The 18,163-nt window shown below is 41.4% G+C and overlaps 1 protein-coding gene across 1 annotated transcript in view; it reads left to right on the top strand.

Moving 5' to 3' along the window:
• LOC143983834 (antigen-presenting glycoprotein CD1d-like) overlaps positions 1-18,163 on the top strand; it is a 40,052-nt gene that overhangs the window by 8,319 nt on the left and 13,570 nt on the right. Inside the window, exons 2-3 of the mRNA XM_077483934.1 lie at positions 9,246-9,503; positions 12,165-12,443. Of these exons, the coding sequence (XP_077340060.1) occupies positions 9,246-9,503; positions 12,165-12,443 (537 nt within the window). The remainder of the gene's footprint in view (positions 1-9,245; positions 9,504-12,164; positions 12,444-18,163) is intronic.

Here is an 18,163-nt window from a genome sequence, read left to right as displayed (position 1 = left end):
CTTCAAAAATAGGACCTACATCGGCGTGCACTGGTCGTTAAGTGGTTAATTGCTGTATAAACATCAGTGGTCTCAAAAATGTGTCAAAAGTGTCCGATCTGTCTGCTGCAATGTTGCAGATCACTGCCATTACTAGTAAAAAAAATAATAATAATAATAATAATAACAATGCCATAAAAATGTCATAAATGTATCCCCTATTTTGTAGATGCTATAACTTTTGTGCAAACCAATCAATGTACGCTTATTGTGTTTTTTTTTTACCAAAAATATAAGAACACATATTGGCCTAAACTGATGAAGAAATGTATTTTTTTACATTTTTTTTTTTTTTGGATATGTATTATAGCAAAAAGTAAAATATATTGCTTTTTTTTTCAAAATTGTCGCTCTTTTTTTGTTTGTAGCGCAAAAAATAAAAACCGCAGGGGTGATCAAATACCACCAAAAGAAAGTTCTATTTGTGTGAAAAAATGAGCGTCAATTTTTGTTTGAGGTACAGTGTCGCACAACCGAGCAACTGTCAGTTAAAGCGATGCAGTGCTGAATCGCAAAAAATTTCCTTGTCATTAAGGGGGAAAATCTTCTGGGGATGAAGTGGTTAACTGACAATTGCACAGTTATGCAACTGTATGCTGTACTCAAATAAAATGTATGTCCTTTTTTTTCCCAGAAATAGAGATTTTCTCTGGTGGTATTTGATCACCACTGCATTTTTTTTTTGTGCTATAAAAAAAAAGGTAATTTTGCAAAAAAAATTTTTTTTTTACTTTCTGCTATAAAACATATCCAATACATAAAAAAAAAAAAAAAAAAATCTAATTTCTTCATACATTTGGGCCAATATGTATCCTGCTACATATTGCTGGTAAAAAAAAAAAAATCCCAAGGAGCGTATATTAATTGGTTTGCACAAAAGTTATAGCTTCTAAAACAGGGGTCTCAAACTGGTGGCCCTCCAGCTGTTGCCAAACTACAAGTCCCATCATGCCTCTGCCTGTGGGAGTCACTCTTGTAATGGTCAGCCTTGCAATGCCTCATGGGACTTGTAGTTTTACAACAGCTGGAGGACAGCAAGTTTGAGACCCCTGGTCTAAAAGCTATGAGATATATACTGGATTTTTTTTTTTATATTAGTAACGGCAACGATCAGAGACTTATAGTGGGACTACGATATTGCGGCGGGCACCATTGGTAACCAGTAACATTAATACAATGAGCAGTGCTAAAAAAAAATCACTGTACTAATAACACTGGCTGAGAAGGGGTTAAACATCTAGGGCAATCAAAGGATTAACTGTGTACCTAGCCAGTGTTTTTGTGTAAACTGAGTGCTGCTTTTACTAAGGGAAGTGATGGATTTTATTCCCTGCTTTGCAGGGACAAAAAAAAAAACATCACTTTCCCCTTGTCAGAACAGAGCTCTGTCTTGTTTACATAGGCAGAGCTCCATTCTGTGTCTCTGCCCAATGATCGGCGGGTGCCGGCGAACATCCTTTGGCCAGTACCTACAGATCAGCTTCTGCTGTATCCCCCCTAGGTGGAAGTGCAGAATAACGTATATATATACAGTGCCTTGAAAAAGTATTCATACCCCTTGAAAGTTTACACATTTTGTCATGTTACAACCAAAAACGTAAATGTATTTTATTAGGATTTAATATGAAAGACCAACAAAAATTGGCACATAATTGTGAAGTGAAAGGAAAATGATTAATGGTTTTCCAAATTGTTTACAAATAAATATGTGAAAAGTGTGGTGTGCATTTGTATTCAGCCCCCTTTACTCTGACACCCCCTAACTAAAATCTAGTGGGACCAATTGCCTTCAGAAGTCACCTAATTAGTAAATAGAGTCCACCTGTGTGTAATTTAATCTCAGTATAAATACAGCTGTTCTGTGAAGCCCTCTGAGGTTTGTTAGAGAACCTTAGTGAACAAACAGCATCATGAAGGCCAAGGAACACACCAGACAGGTCAGGGATAAAGGTGTGGAGAAGTTTAAAGCAGAGTTAGGTTATAAAAAAAATATCCCAAGCTTTGAACATCTCACGGAGCACTGTTCAATCCATCATCCGAAAATAGAAATAGTATGGCACAACCGCAAACCTAACTGCAAACTGCAAACGTTTAGAATTGAAAAAAATTGAAGAATGAAGAAAAGTAAAAAAAAGACAAAACTAGTTCCGAGTACGAATCTTGAAAACGAATCAACCAAATTTAATGAAACAAAATAACTAGATTAACAGATCAAAAAATATTTTTTTTCGTCATGCACATGTCTACACGCTAATGTTATAAAACAAAATCACTCATTGCCACACTGATTTACTGTTGCTGTGTGAGAGATAACTTCATTGTGGTGTTTCCACTTATAAAATCTAAGGGGCGATGACAAAAAACTGCCAAAATACAGGAAAAAACACTAGAGCGGTCTTATGTATAGGAACAGACTGAACAATGAGCTGCAGAATTATTGTAAAAAAAATTTATAAAATTCTAGATAAGAGAAAACCCCATTTAATATTTGAAGGTGTTATTGTGGCTTTGTTATGCTTTTCATTTTTTAATAGTTTATTATGACTGGCTCTTCTTCATACTGCACTAAACTATAGTTGATGCAAAGGACAAATCTAGGAAGTAGAATGGAGTTTCACTTTCCCCTCTTTAGTTCCAGTCTGCGGTAGAGACTGCAACTCTAATGATATTGTACAAGTGAAAATGGGGGAAGTGGGCTGAGTGAGATGCTTTGGAATTGCTGTATATGTAAAGTTAACCTCTAAAGTTAAATGGTATCTCCACATTAGTGGAGAAAAAAATAGCAAAAAAAATAATATAGCATATACTATTGTGACACAAGTCATATTGTAATTGAATGTTATTAAAAATGACCTTTCTTTTTCAATTTTCATCCACTGTAATTTTCTATAAAAAGTCAATGCAACACGGCAACCTTACCCCATTAGTATACAGAACATTGCCAGAAATGTTGGTTCCTGCTTGTGTAATTGGCCTACTGTTTTTTTCCAAGAAGTCTGTATCAAGTCAAAATTTAGGCCTCCTCGGCAACAAAAATGAAAATTTTAGTGGGATATTTTGAAAGGGGTAATTACCTCTAAAGAGATGCAGTCCCTGCAACTTTCCTCATTACAGTGCCTTGAAAAAGTATTCATACCCCTTGAAATTTTCCACATTTTGTCATGTTACAACCAAAAACGTAAATGTATTTTATTGGGATTTTATGTGATAGACCAACACAAAGTGGCACATAATTGTGAAGTGGAAGTGAAATAATAAATGATTTTCCAAATTTTTTACAAATAAATATCTGAAAAGTGTGGCATGCATTTGTATTCAGCCCCCTTTACTTTGATACCCCTAACTAAAATCTAGTGGAACCAGTTGCCTTCAGAAGTCACCTAATTAGTAAATAGAGTCCACCTGTGTGTAATTTAATCTCAGTAAAAACACAGCTGTTCTGTGAAGCCCTCAGAGGTTTGTTAGTGAACAGCATCATGAAGACCAAGGACTAACCATTCATCCATAGTCAGTGGATGACAGTCACCTTTCCCTGTCGGCGGATCCGTTAACCTGGACTGATCCCACCATAAATCTAAAGAACTGTGTCAGATCTCTCCCTGATTGGATTTTTCATCAAGGGATAATAATTGAATATTGGAGATGGACTACATGTTTGGATACAGACTTTGAATTTATGGACTGAATGTACACTACGAGTTCATGCATGATTAATATTTTTTATCTGAACAGCTATTGCACTTAATAATCATTCTTTGTAAACGTAGTATTATGCGCTGTTTTTCTATTGGTGGATCAATCTATCCTTTGCTGTATTGATTCATTTTATAGATTTTTTGTGATACTGAGTGTGTTTTATTTGACATAAAACCTTATTTAAAGCAGCTGCTAAATAGGAGTAAAATAAATTCCACAGTCCCCAGAAGGGAAAAAAAACACAAATTTGGGGTGTTAGCGCTTGTATTTGTGCATTTAACAGGGCATCGGTTATTTGTAACAAAATTGGTGAAGACTCTAAAATTATTGTTCACAGACGCTCTCCATCCAATCTGACAGAGCTTGCTCTATTTTGCAAAGAAGAATGGGCAAAAATGTCACTCTCTAGATGTGCAAAGATGGTAGAGACATCCCCAAATAGACTTACAGCTGTAATTGCAGGGAAAGGGGGTTCTACAGGGGGGGCAAATACAAATGCACACCACACTTTTCAAATATTTATTTGTAAAAAAAATTGAAAATCATTTATCATTTTCTTTCACTTCACAATTAAGTGCCACTTTGTGTTGGTTAATCACATAAAATCCCAATAAAATACATACATACATGATTCGATACAGAATGTACACCCTGTAGCAGTAAATCTGCTATGCAGCGATTGTTAAATAGTTAAAATCCTTGCAGTGTACATTGATCACTATTTCAGCAAAAGTGTAATTACTCTTTAGAGTCACCACAGTATCATGTACTCGGTAGAGAATGAGTGTATGATGTAGTCACTCTTGTACCTCTTGCCCAACACTCCTAAAGCTGGTGACAGAGAGTGAGAGGGCATGGAGTGGCACGAGTACCAGAGTTGTAGACTGTACCACATCTGTGTCCCTGCCAGATATATAGAGCAGAGAACTGGAAACACAGAGCAGGAACCAAGTGCAGGAACGCTGTGGTACTAAGCAGGTTACAGAAACTAGGTTGAGGAAGCAGGATACCAGATCAGGTGACAAAGATAGAGTTGGGGAACAAACTGAGGTCAGGAACAGCTGGGCTGTATAGTACCAAATCAGGAGACAAAGACAGAGTGCAGGAAACAAGCCAAAGTCAGTAACAGCCGGGCACACAAGGCACAAGACAGAAGGCAGTAAGCAGGGTCCAGAAGGCAGGCCGAGGTCACAGAGATGGCAACAGTTCAGAGGCAGGTTAAGAGGCAAGCCAGGTCATACATGGTAAGGCCAAATCAGCAGATCAGGTGTAAGTTAAGCAAGAGCAAGCTGAAGACCATTCAGGAGCTTCCTTCTGCAGTGATTCAGTTTGCAATATATAGGCCGCTGGGTGCCAATACTAGTGTTGAGTGAGCATGCTCTCACCGCCAATCCCTACACTGGCTTCCAATTGCCCAGCAAATTAAATAAAATAAAAACTAACTACAACATACTAAGCCATTCACAACTGTGCTCCAAGCTACATCACCAATATTATCTCCAAATGTCACCCAAACTGTCCTCTCCACTCCTCTCAAGACCTCCTGTTCTCATGCCCCCTTGTCTCCTCCTCCCATGCTCTTCTCCAGAGCTCCAGAGCCCGTGCTCTTCTCCCATCCTCTGGAACTCTTTACCTCAATTTGCCCAACTAACTAACTAGTTTACACTGGTTTCCTTTTACTGATGTGAATTAGAGCTGCCACGACGAGTCGTCGTAATCGATTACGTTGACTACAAAAATACGTCGACGTGCCTGCAGGGCGTCGATGCGTCACAGTGCTTAGTATCTCTCAGTATCTACTGCTCTCCTCCAAGCTGCCGTCCCCTTCTCTTCTTCCCCTCTGTGCCGCCGTCCCCCTCTCTTCTCCCCCTCCATGCCTCCGTCCCTAGGGGTGCAATGGATCGTCACCGATCTGTGATCCGAATGGGTCACCCCGCTCGGATCCGCACATGCTGCGCTCCGTGAAGCGCTCCGCTGTCTCGGCCTTAGGAAAGGCCGCGGCTTCGGCCTAGCTCCGAAGCAGCGGCCATCTTTCTACACCCAGGCTGTTTACACTGTGATCACTCCGACGGAGCGATCACTTGTAAACAAACTGGCGTCATGTCATGACGCCAGTTCCTCGCTCCCCTCTCTGTACTAATCTGTACAGTGGAGGGGAGAGATCGGATGGAAGCAGCCATCCCTCCATACACTGAAGTACCCAGCAATACCCTGCCTAGCCATACTCTGCCGTCCCCTGCCTAGCCATGCTCTGCCGTCCCCTGCCTAGCCATGCTCTGCCGTTCCCTGCCTAGCCATGCTCTGCCGTTCCCTGCCTAGCCATGCTTTGCCGTCCCCTACCCAGCCATGCTCTGCCGTACCCAGCCATGCTCTGCCGTACCCAGCCATGCTCTGCCGTACTCAGCCATGCTCTGCCGTACCCAGCCATACTCAGCCGTACTCAGTCGTACCCAGCCATACTCAGCCGTACTCAGCCGTACTCAGCCGTACCCAGCCGTACTCAGCCGTACCCAGCCGTACTCAGCCGTACATATATATTCTTTTATCTTAACTTTACCAAAAATAAGTACATAAAAAAAGGTAAGAATATAATACTTATATATAATATATATATGTATGTACTAGTTATATTGTTTTATCTTACTTTTTTTTTTATGTACTTATTTTTTGTAAGGTTATCCAAAGGATTAATTAACTAATCAAAAAAAAAACACTAGATTCATAAAAAATAATAAAAAATAATCGGATAGTCGTTGACTAATCGAAAAAATAATCGATAGATTAGTCGACAAACAAATTAATCGTTAGTTGCAGCTCTATTGTGAATCCGTCCTTCCTTACAAGCAGGGTTACTTTTACAAAATAGGACACCTGTAAAAGAATTGTTTATATACTTTATAAACCTCTCTGTCAGCTTGTGTATTGAAAAGCCTTCACTTTTCTACCCCCCAGCCACTACAAGTATTCGACCTTCAGATGAGTCAAATAATTGTTCCCTCACCAGCCGCTGTGGTTCCTCCCGCTGGTTTGTACATCCTGTAGTGATATATGGACCAATAGGAGGAACCACAGCAGCCAAAGGAAGAACAGATGTTCTACACACCAGGAAGGGTAGAATAGCGATTGAAGCACCAAGTGTCTGAATATAATGTATGGGCAGGATGAAAAATACAATGTACAAATTTCTAGGAATAGATAATACAATGAGTTCAGCTCTTTACCACTGGACATCATCCTTACCATACTTAGTCACACTTGACCACACTAATGGCATGACCAATTAGTGTGTATGTCATATTCCAGTCAACAGTTTTTTTGCTTTTATATGCATCTGGATGATGTTTACTGGGCACACAAATATGAAATCAGATGGGATAATTTGATTATATTTGCATGGATAATGTTACAAATACTACATAACTACAGAGTTATATATCTTATCTGGTTGAGAAAAGACACAAGTCCATCTAGTTTAACCCACATATCTAGTGTTGTCACCTGAAAACATTCTGCCACAATGTGACAACGAACTGCAACAACTTTTGGATACTTAAACAACTTTTGTACCAGGCTCACTCACCAGCTCTTCTCTAGTAAAAAGTGCTTCCTGGGCTTCAGCATAGATAGGGATCTGCCCATGGGCGTCCGCAGAACTTTTTTCGGGGGGGAGGGAGGGGCATAATTTTAGGTCACCCATGCTCCGCCCCTTTTCAACAATGTCATGAAGGGGAGGGGCTTAGTCATTATCGCATAAAGTGCAGGCATGTGCCCATCAATTGCAGCCTCATTGTGCCCATCAAATTTGGCCTGTACAGTATGTGTATATATAGGGGGTGGATGGTATTAATCTATACAGGAAGGAAGGTGGGTGTATATAGCTGTATTCAGGACAGATCATGTATATCTGCAGTCAGTGATGATGGAGGAAGGTCTCTATATACAGGAAGGAAGGTGGGTATATATAGCTACTTGTATATAGAGACCTTCCTCCATCATCACTGACTGCAGATATACATCATCTGTCCTGTATACAGCTATATATACAGGGCAGATGATGTATATACGCAGTCAGTGATAAAGGAGGAATTCAGGAAGGAAGATGGGTGTATATAGCTGTATACAGGACAGGCCAGATGATATGAGCTTTCCTATATCTGGCACCCCTTTCACTGATCATACCTGTATGCACTCAGATCACCTGCCTCCCTCCTCTGTATATATGTCAGGCCCTCACAAACACACACACACACACACACACACACACAACTCTGCCCTGTACACAAACAGCCTCCTCCCTTCACTTGTACTCACAGCCCCCACTTGTAAGGTGGTCTTCCTTCTCCCAAGTCTTGTTTCCACATGTCCCTGTGAAAATACAACAAGCAACAAAGCAAACACGAGGGGTGCACATACAGGAAGCAGCCAGAGGTGGCAGTAAAGAGCTCTGTAAGTTCAGTGACACTTAGCAGCAGCTGTGGGGGCGACTTGCACGAACCCAGAGAGCCAACACAGCTACAGATGTGGCCAAGGCAGACCCTTGCCGATTCCAGGGGGGTCACTCACCCCCCCTTGCCCCTACCTGCGGATGCCCATGAATCTGCCCCCACCCCCAGAGAACGCAGAGTGAGTGGTCAGTTATAAGATGATTGCTTTGAGCTTCAGCCAATCGCTATGAAGAAAAGCAGTCAGGATGTCCAATTAGAAAAGGATTTCACATACAGAAGAAAATACAAGGGCTCCAGGATTCTGCCTACAGGACTGTGGGACAGCTTTCAATTTCTGGGACAGTTGAGGGGTTAAGGGGTCTTTAGGCCCCTTTCACACTGAAAGCTCGAGGTGTTTTCACACTGGAGCGGTGCGCTAGCAGGACAGTGAAAAAAGTCCTGCTAGCCACATCTTTGGAGCGGTGAAAGGAGCGGTGTATTCACCGCTCCTAAACCGCTCCTACCCATTGAAATCAATGGGATAGCGCGGCTATACCACCGGCAAAGCGTCGCTGCAGCATCGCTTTACGGGCGGTTTTAACCCTTTTTTGGCCACTAGCGGGGGTTAAAACCACCCCGCCGGCAGCCGCAGACCGCCGCTAAAACGGCGGTAAAGCGTCGCTTTACCGCTGACGCCCGCACTGCCCCAGTGTGAAAGGGGCCTTAAAGATCTGTGGTAGACTTGGAATTGTTACAACATAGGGGCTCATCTGATAGTATACTGCTTCCCTGTTGATTTTGATTCTACCAGGGTCCATTGGCGAAGTTTATTTATTCAGTTCGGATCTGGCCTTGAGCCATTGAGGTGTAGCTGAGGCCATGAATGGTGCTTGATTAATACATATGTTAGAGGATAACCAAAGAACCTCTCCTGTAAACACTTGTCCATTTATTTTGATCCATGTTCACTGGTATTTATTGAACCGTGAATGATTGCTAATTGAAAGAGTTGCTGTGTCCAATTTAAATCCATGCAGTCTACATTGTTGAGCCATACTCAGACATAGCTTAATCTTCTTTACACAGGCTCTATCAGGCTGACAATCACACAGAATTCATATTTCTCAAGTGATCAAGTAATGACCCTCTGGGGCTCCCTGGAGGTGGAAGACATTGAGGCACTGGCAGCCTACAATGATTCGAGGCTGATTGAATTCAAGCAAAGCTGGTCAAAGAAGAGCCTGAATGACACGGACTGGGAGATTTGCAATATGTTGTTAAAACGTTACTATAAAAATTTCCAAAACCACGCAAGAAACCTAATTGAGAAAGTTTTGATTAAAGGTAATATAGTATATTGTAATAGAAATAGATTGCAGTTATTATATTTTACTTACAGAAGGCATTTAACTACAAAAATATAATAATAAATAATTGTTAATTAAGCACTTCATTGATTGGGTCATTTGGTAATTAACCACTTCAGCCCTGGTTTTACCCCCTTCCTGACCAGAGCACTTTTTACAATTTGGCACTGTGTCGCTTTTACTGGTAATTGCGTGGTCATGCAATGGTATACCCAAAGGAAATTTGAATCCTTTTTTTTCCCACAAATAGAACTTTCTTTTGGCGCTATTTGATCACCTCTGTGGTTTTTATTTTTTGCGCAATAAACAAAAATGTTTTTAAAAATCGAATTTATTCAACAGTTTAGGCCAATATATATTCTTCTACATATTTTTGGTAAAAAAAATGCAATAAGCGTATATTGATTGGTTTGCGCAAAAGTTATAACGTCTTCAAAAGATTTATGGCATTTTTTTGGCATTTTTATTATTTGATTTTTTTTTACTAGTAATGGTGGTGATCTGCAATTTTAGTGGTATTGCGACATTGAGACGGACAGATCGGACACTTTTGACAAATTTTTGGGACTATTGACATTCATACAGCGATCAGTGCTATAAAAATGCACTGATTACTGTGTAAATGTCACTGGTAGGCAAGGGGTTAACACTAGGAGGCGATTAAGGGGTAAATGTGTGTTCCCTCACTGTATGGGATAGGACTGAGTAGGAGAGGAGACATATTGCTGTTCCTACCTACTAGGAACAAATGACATGCCTCCTCTCCTCTGACAGCACAGGGATTTGTGTGTTTACACACACAAATCCCCATGCTGGCGCTCGTGCACGCAATCATGTGTGGCCGGCGGTGATCGCGACCGCCGTCCACGCTCATCGGGTCCCCAGCTGTGCAGTGGGCGTGCGCATGCCCTCTGGCTGCTCTTACATGTAAGGCTTCATGCACACGAGACGCTGGTGAAAACTCTGCTCAAAAAAAGCTGAAACACGCGTTTAGAAACGCCCGTTTTGCCGCGTTTGCATGCTGCGTTTAGCCGCGTTTATCCACATTTGCGTTTATAAGCGTTTATAAAGATAACATCATGTAGACCCTCCCCAAGCTCTCAAAGCATGTTTTTTTAACTATTTCTGCAATATGGGATTCTGAATTACTTCAATTAATTGGTTTTGGGTTACATCAGAAGTCATTTTCAGAGATGTGTCTTCCAAGGTGATCAACTTGCTAATCACAATCCAAGGTGTGGACAAGCCTAGCTTGGGGGAAGGGGGGTGACTTGTGGAATAAAGTTTCAGTTTCATGAGGGATGGGTGTTCAACATGGAAACATGGTGGGGGGGTTTGGGCTGACTCGACATTGGTATGCAGGTTTTTCTATGTGAAAAAAAGACAATGCTATGGTTTGGCCAAACTAGGTGGAGTCACTGATTAGATTAGAAATTAGATGAGGGTTTGGGGCAAAGAAGTGGAGGCATTCCTCATTGTCCAAGCTACTGGAAACACTAGAGATTTTATGGGCGTGTATCACAAAGTAAATATGATCTATGAATTATATAAAGTAATTACAACATTTTTTTAAACTTTTTTTATTGTTTTCAGGTCCAAAAAATTGGGTTCCTTTAAAAACGCTTATAAATGCAAACGCGGCTAAACGCGGAAGCCGTGTTTAGCCACGTTTAGCCGCGTTTTGCGTCTGAAATGTGGAAATTTTTGCGTCTGAACCCATTTTTTTGCTTCTGGAAAAACGAGGTTAAACGCAACTGCATAAAAACGGCAAAAAACGAGACTGTGTACATGGACACATAGGATAACATTGAATGAGTTCAGGGGCAGTTGAAAAAAGCGTCCGACTGCCTCTGAACATGCGTTTAACAGCGTTTCGTGTGCATGAGGCCTTACACCCATATTTAGGGTGTATTTTGATCCACTATTGTCACTATTAGGAAGCTGAGGAACCAGAGAAACTATGTGCATGCAGTCAATACTGGAACATTATACGGGAAGTGGCTGAAAGAGGTTGTAGGACAGCAGGGCTAAGATGTAACAAAGAATTTAAAAAAGTGAAAAGGGTTTACCTATATCTTACTTAGGAACCTGCCCTTAACAAATATAGCTACATCCAGGGCTTTTTTCCAGCTGGAACTTGATGGAACACAGTTCCACCACTTCTGGCTCAGGCTCTCTGCTCGCCACTATCACTTTTAATCACAGAAGTCCGGCTGAGGTCAGAGCTGAAGAGGGGGGGAAGTGAGATATGGATGGGGGTGCAGAGGTAAGCAGCTGTGGAATAAGGCTGTACTCTACACTGTGTGTCGCGCACCCCTGAACTCTGCAATCTGTGTGTAACACTTCCCCCATGAACTGCGCGATCTGTAGATTATGCACCCCTTGTAATTAATGCTCCTTTAAGACCCTTCCACTGTTTGAGGTAAAATGTAACCACACCCACTATTTGATGCAGTTTGTAGGGTGTGTGTGTGTGTGTGTGGGTGTGTGTGTGTGTGTGTGGGGGGGGGGGGGGGGGTCATGGTTGAGTTCCTGCACCTCTTTTAGGAGAAAAAAAAACCCTGGCTACATTAATCTATAACATTCAAAAGTCTGAAAATATTACTACCTATTTTAACTGAGAACCAATCCACCTCAGGTGCCGTATTATTCCAGTGCTGGGTGGGATGCTCCTCATCCATTGATGACATTAAAGATTTCACTTACAAGGTGGCTCTGGATGGAGAAGATCTGGTGTCCATAAATGCTGGAGATGGAGTGTGGGTCGTTGGCAATTCCCCTTACTCTCAGGATGCACAGAGGTTGATGCAGAGGGACAACGTCACAAGGAAGTCCCTTATTGATGTACTGAAGCACCAATGCCATTTGATCGCCCTTTCATATTTAACTGCGGGGAAGGAAGCATATTCAAGGAAGAGTAAGTACCAACAGCGTATACTTAACTCAAAAATAAACATTTTGTATATTGTAGCTTATCAGTTTTCTTTTTTAGTATTTTCACCTGCTGAAATTGCTAGTAACACACTTCCTGTCCTAGAGTGACAATGTTTACTCACCGTACTATACTCAACATTTTTGGATTTTTTTTCTCACTTTTAGCTCCAGTTAACCACTTAAGCCCCAGAACATTTGGCTGCCTAAAGACCAGAGGACTTTTTACAATTTGTCACTGCACTGATTTAACTGGTAATTGTGCGGTCATGCAACGCTGTACCCAAACAAAATTTGCGTCCCTTTGTTCGCATAAATAGAGCTTTCTTTTGATGGTATTTGATTGCCTCTGCGATTTTTATTTTTTTGCGATATAAATGGAAAAAAAACAAAAATTTTGAAAGAAAATTATATTTTCTACTTTTTGTTATAAGAAAAATCCAATGAAATCAATTTTAGTCATACATTTATGCCAAAATGTATTCAGCCACATGTCTTTGGAAAAAAAAAATGTCAATAAGCGTATATTTATTAGTTTGAGAAAAAGTTATAGCGTTTACAAACTAGGGTACATTTTCTGGAATTTACAGTACATAGCTTTAAGTTTATGACTGCCTTTCTCATTTCTTGAGGTGCTACAATGGCAGGGCAGTACAAAGCCCTCCCCCCTCCAAATGACCCCATTTTGGAAAGTAGACACCCCAAGGACATTTCTGAGAGGCATATTGAGCCCATTGAATATTTTTTTTTGTCCCAAGTGATTGAATAATGACAAAAAAATAAAGTTTTTTACAAAAAGTTGTCACTAAATGATATATTGCTCACACAATCCATGGTTATATGTGGAAATGCATCCCAAATATGTGTGGGACATTTTGGGAGCCTCGAAAACCAAGCACCACCTTCAGAATTTCTAAGGGCGTAAATTTTTTGATTTCACTCCTCACTACCTATCACAGTTTTGAAGGCCATAAAATGCCAAGATGGCACAACCCCCCCCCAATTGCCCAATTTTGGAAACTAGACACCCCAAGCTATTTGCTGAGAGGCATGTTGAGTCCATGGAATATTTTATATTTTGCCACAAGTTGCAGGAACATGACAAACTTTTTTTTTTTTTTTTTTTTTTTGCACAAAGTTGTCACTAAATTCAAACATGCCATGGGCATATGTGGAATTACACCCCAAAATGCATTCTGCTGCTTCTCCTGAGTATGGCGATACCACATGTGTGGGACTTTTTGGAAGCCTAGCCACGTATGGGGCCCTGAAATCCAAGCACCGCCTTCAGGATTTCTAATGGCGTCAATTTTTGATTTCACTCCTCACTACTTATCACAGTAGAAAAAAGTATTTTTCCCGCAATTTATTAATATAAAATATTCCATGGACTCGACATGCCTCCCAGCAAAAAGCTTGCGGTGTCTACTTTCCAAAATGTATGCACAACATTTAGAAGCTTATGTTACACATCACCCACTTTTCTAACAACTTGAAAACAAAGCCCTTTCTGACACTGTTTGTTTACATGAAAAAATATATTTTTTTTGTAAGAAAATTACTTTGAACATTATATATTCTTTTTAAAGCAAAGGCCCTATAGATTAAAAAGTGGGTGTTTCATTTTTTTTTTCACACAGTATTTGCACAGCGATTTTTCGAATGCATTTTTTTTTTTTTTTGGACAAAACACACTTTTTTTAATTTTAATGCAATAAAACACAACATATTGCCAAATGTTTGATGGAATAAAAAAGATGATCTTAGGCTGAGTACATGGATACCAAACACGACATGCTTTAAATTTCACACAAACGTGCATCGGTGACAAACTACATACATTTTTAAAAGCTTTTAAAAACCTTTACAGGTTACCACTTTAGATTTACAGAGGTGATCTACGGCTAAAATTACTGCCCTCAATCTGACCTTCACGGTGATACCTCACGTGCATGGTGCAATTGCTGTTTACATATGAAGCTAGATCGATGCTTGCGTTCACCTTTGCATGAGAGCAGGGGGGGACAGGGGTGCTTTTTTTTATTATTCATTTAGCTATTTTATTTTTAAACTGTTCCTTTCATTTTTTTTTTGTCATTTTTATTGTTATCTCAGGAAATGTAAATATCCCCTAGAGAGCCACAGAAAACCATAGATGATGGTGGGGGGGGGGGGGGGGGGGGACATTCCTCCGACTGCTTGTAAAAGCAGTCTAGAGGCTAAGTAGCTGCCAGGGTTGCTTTTACATGAAAGCCGACCGCTGGCTGAAAAGAATGATACCAAGGTAATACCTAAACCCACAGGCATCATTCTGGTATAACCACTCAAAGTCCAGCAGGTCCTTGTTGGGCATGTATTGTAATCTTTTTTTCATGCAGCCTGTGGTCGGAACGAAAAAAATAGATTGATCGGTGGGTATGCCCACCATTAGAATACCTCCTTTCATCCACCCACTTCTAATGATGGGCATACAAGCACCATTTTGTTTTTGACTGTGGTGGTGAAATCACCTCCTACAGCGCCGGAGTCACGGCTTTATGTATCGTGGGAGCAAACGCTGTTGCTGTCAAGTTAAATAAATCCGGCACTGCAACTGAATGGCGTACCTGCTAAGCAAATGATGGTTAACAATAAAACAAAGTAGCATTACAGTAAAAAAAAAAAGAGCAGAACAATAGTGAGAGAGAGAGAGAGAGAGAGAGAACAATAAAATGACAACTATTTTTGTTTTTTTTATTTTATATATTTTTGTGTTTTTTTTTATTATTATTTTTTTTACACTTTTTTTTTGTAACTAACAGTTGTATCTGTAACGGTTCCAGGTTTGGGTCTCTTAAAATGCGATCGCATCTTGGGAGACCCTGTGAAAGTGTGTCCTAGTCTGTGCAGTGCTGTACCCTACGCTAAAACTCCACTAGTGTATGGTAACATTCAAAACATTTACCAATGCAAAGACCAGGATTGTCAGGACAGGAGGGACAATAATAGCGGGTGTCACGCGCTTGCTACAGACACGACATCTTCTTTGGGGGGCTCGTTGGGTAGGGGTACCAGGGAGGACATAAGGAAAATGCCTCTCATGCAGCCAGCTTACTGCATTTGGATTGGGAAGGTGAGGTGAAGCACCGTCTGGATACAGAAGGACTCTGATGATCTCTTCCTGGAATTTAAGGAAGGATCCAGTCCGTCCTAAAGCTCTGTACAGCACATGAGTGTTCAGCAAAGCCAATTGAAATAAGTATACAGACACTTTTTTGTACCAGCGTCTAGCCTTACGGCAACTAGGTACGGTGCCAACAACTGGTCGTTGAGGTCCACCCCTCCCATATTTTGGTTATATGCGTGGACATAGAAGGAATTCTCCATAACACCAGTTGCCGTAGGAATTTGGACCGTTGTGTCTGCATGAAGGGAGGAAAGAACGAAAACATTTATATTATCCCTCCACTTCACAGCGAGCAAGTTATTACACCTCAAGCAGGCTCTCTCCCCCAGCCTAAGACGGGATTCTATAAGCCACTGGGGAAAGCCCCGGCGATTAGATTGCACGGTGCCAAATGCACCAATCTGATGAAAAAAAATAAAAAGTGGCACGCTCGTGTAATAATTGTCCACGTACAAGTGGTACCCCTTTTTGAATAAGGGTGACACCAAGTCCCACACAATCTTGCCAGCTCTCCCTATGTAATCTGGGCAGTTTGGTGGCTCTACGTGACTATCTCTTCCCTTGTAAACTATAAAACTACATGTATAGCCTGTGGCCCTGTCACCGTACTTATACATTTTGACCCCATATCTGGCACACTTGCAGGGAAGATACTGTTTGAAAGACAAGCGGCCAGAAAACGTAATCAGGGACTCATCAACACAGACAAATTGATGGGGAGTAAACAAGTCTGCAAAACGTTGGTTAAATGGTTTACGAGGGGCCAAATTTTGTAGAGCCGATCATATCCAGGGTGTCCACGAGGACGACATAGTTCATTGTTGTTGAAATGCATGAACGGCAAGATCTGCTTGTATCGTGCCTTGCTCATGGAGGCAGAGAACGCGGGCATATGGTAAATTGGGTCAGTGGACCAATATGACCGCAACGTATGCATTTTAACTATGCCCATGTTGAGGGATAGGCCCAGAAAGGTCTTAAATTTGGAAACCGTAATTGGTATCCAATCTCTGGCAAGGTAGGACTGGGGATTAGCGGTGATGAATTGACCAGCATATAAATTACATTGGACCACAATAGATCTATAGAGATCTTCGGTGAAAAACAGCGAATAAAAATCAAGTGGCATAAAATCAACTGTTTCCACCTGAATTCTGGGTTGGCCAGTGAATGGGGTCCGGGTGCTGCAGAAGTGGTGGGTTCAAAATTAGGATTGGCGAATGCAGCAGGAAGGGCACTATGGGCTCGACAGGCCTGTCTTTGTCTTCTTGGTGGCAGCGGAACACTACTTGTGTTTGCCACCTTGCCAGCTCACCACGTGTTACGGCAGTGCTGGTTTGACTACGACCGGGGTGTACTAGGCCACTGGTGCTTGCCAGTTCACCAGAAGGATGAACGGCACTAGTACTTTTCTGCTCCATATGAGAGCCCTGCAGTTCTTGTTTCTCCACAAAAAGATCGGGGTCTGGTACACCTGACCTTGTCAGGGACCACAACTCCTTCGTCAGAGCTATCTGTCATGAAGCTGAATTTGACAGATGAGTGACTTCCTCTTCACTATCTGTCATGCTCAGAAACGTGTAGGCCTCTTTACTAGTGTACCTTCGATTTGTCATTTTGGGCTCTAAATTTATTGGTACACTAGTGAGACTCACAGGTAAAAAAGTTCCTAGGCTGTCAGCAACTGTATCAACGCTACCAAAAAAACTGTTAGCGATCGCAGGGATCAGGCCCGACTCCACGAACGCTGAAGTTATGTGTTTAGTGTTTTGTAAGTGATAGTGATCGATCAATATTGCACTTGGGTGAGCTGGGCTGGGCAGGGGGTGCTAGCAGGTATCTGGGCTCATCCCGCTAACACTGCATTTTTGGGAACCCTAAACTGCTGGGGATGCTAGTATAGATCTGATCATATCAGATATCGATCCATTCAGACACTATACCACTAAGGGAGGTGTATGCTGTGTGCGTGGGTGTTAGCAATACTTGCACTAATCTGACGCTGCCTGGGGTGACACAGACCCTTACTGACCCTAAAACCTAACTGATATCACCCACGATCAGGGGGTTAAACCTTTATTGGGTAATAAACGGTGGGTATAAAAAACAAACTAACTGACCAGCGTCACCTGAAACACTTATACGGTGATCACTGGCGAAAGCGTTAACTAGGGGGCAATCAGGGGTTAAAACCTTTATTAGGTAGTATATGGGGGTGCCTGACGCTATAAAAAACTGATGCTGAACCTAAATAGCTAACTGGCTAACTAGCATCACCCGTGACACTTGTACAGCGATCAGAAAAATTATTGATTAGTGACACTGGCAACCAAGGGGTTAAACCTTTATTAGGAGGTACCCTAGACCTAAAGGAGCCTATCACTTACCCCCCTAACACTTATAACAGGCACAAATGACACCAATGCAGTGATCAATAAAAAAATAAAAACTGCTATTGGTGTGACAGGGGGTGCAGGGGGGAAGATCGTGGAGTGTTTTATGTGCCTTTGTGTACTAGTGTTAGTGTAGTGTTGGTGCAA

The sequence above is a fragment of the Lithobates pipiens genome, unplaced genomic scaffold, assembly GCF_037356315.1.
Source record: "Lithobates pipiens isolate NorthernLeopardFrog02 unplaced genomic scaffold, aLitPip1_a1.2 Scaffold_1, whole genome shotgun sequence".
Classification (NCBI taxonomy): Eukaryota; Metazoa; Chordata; class Amphibia; order Anura; family Ranidae; genus Lithobates; species Lithobates pipiens.
The sequence above is the reverse complement of the archived record's forward strand: the minus strand, read 5'-3'. Positions and strand labels throughout refer to the sequence as shown.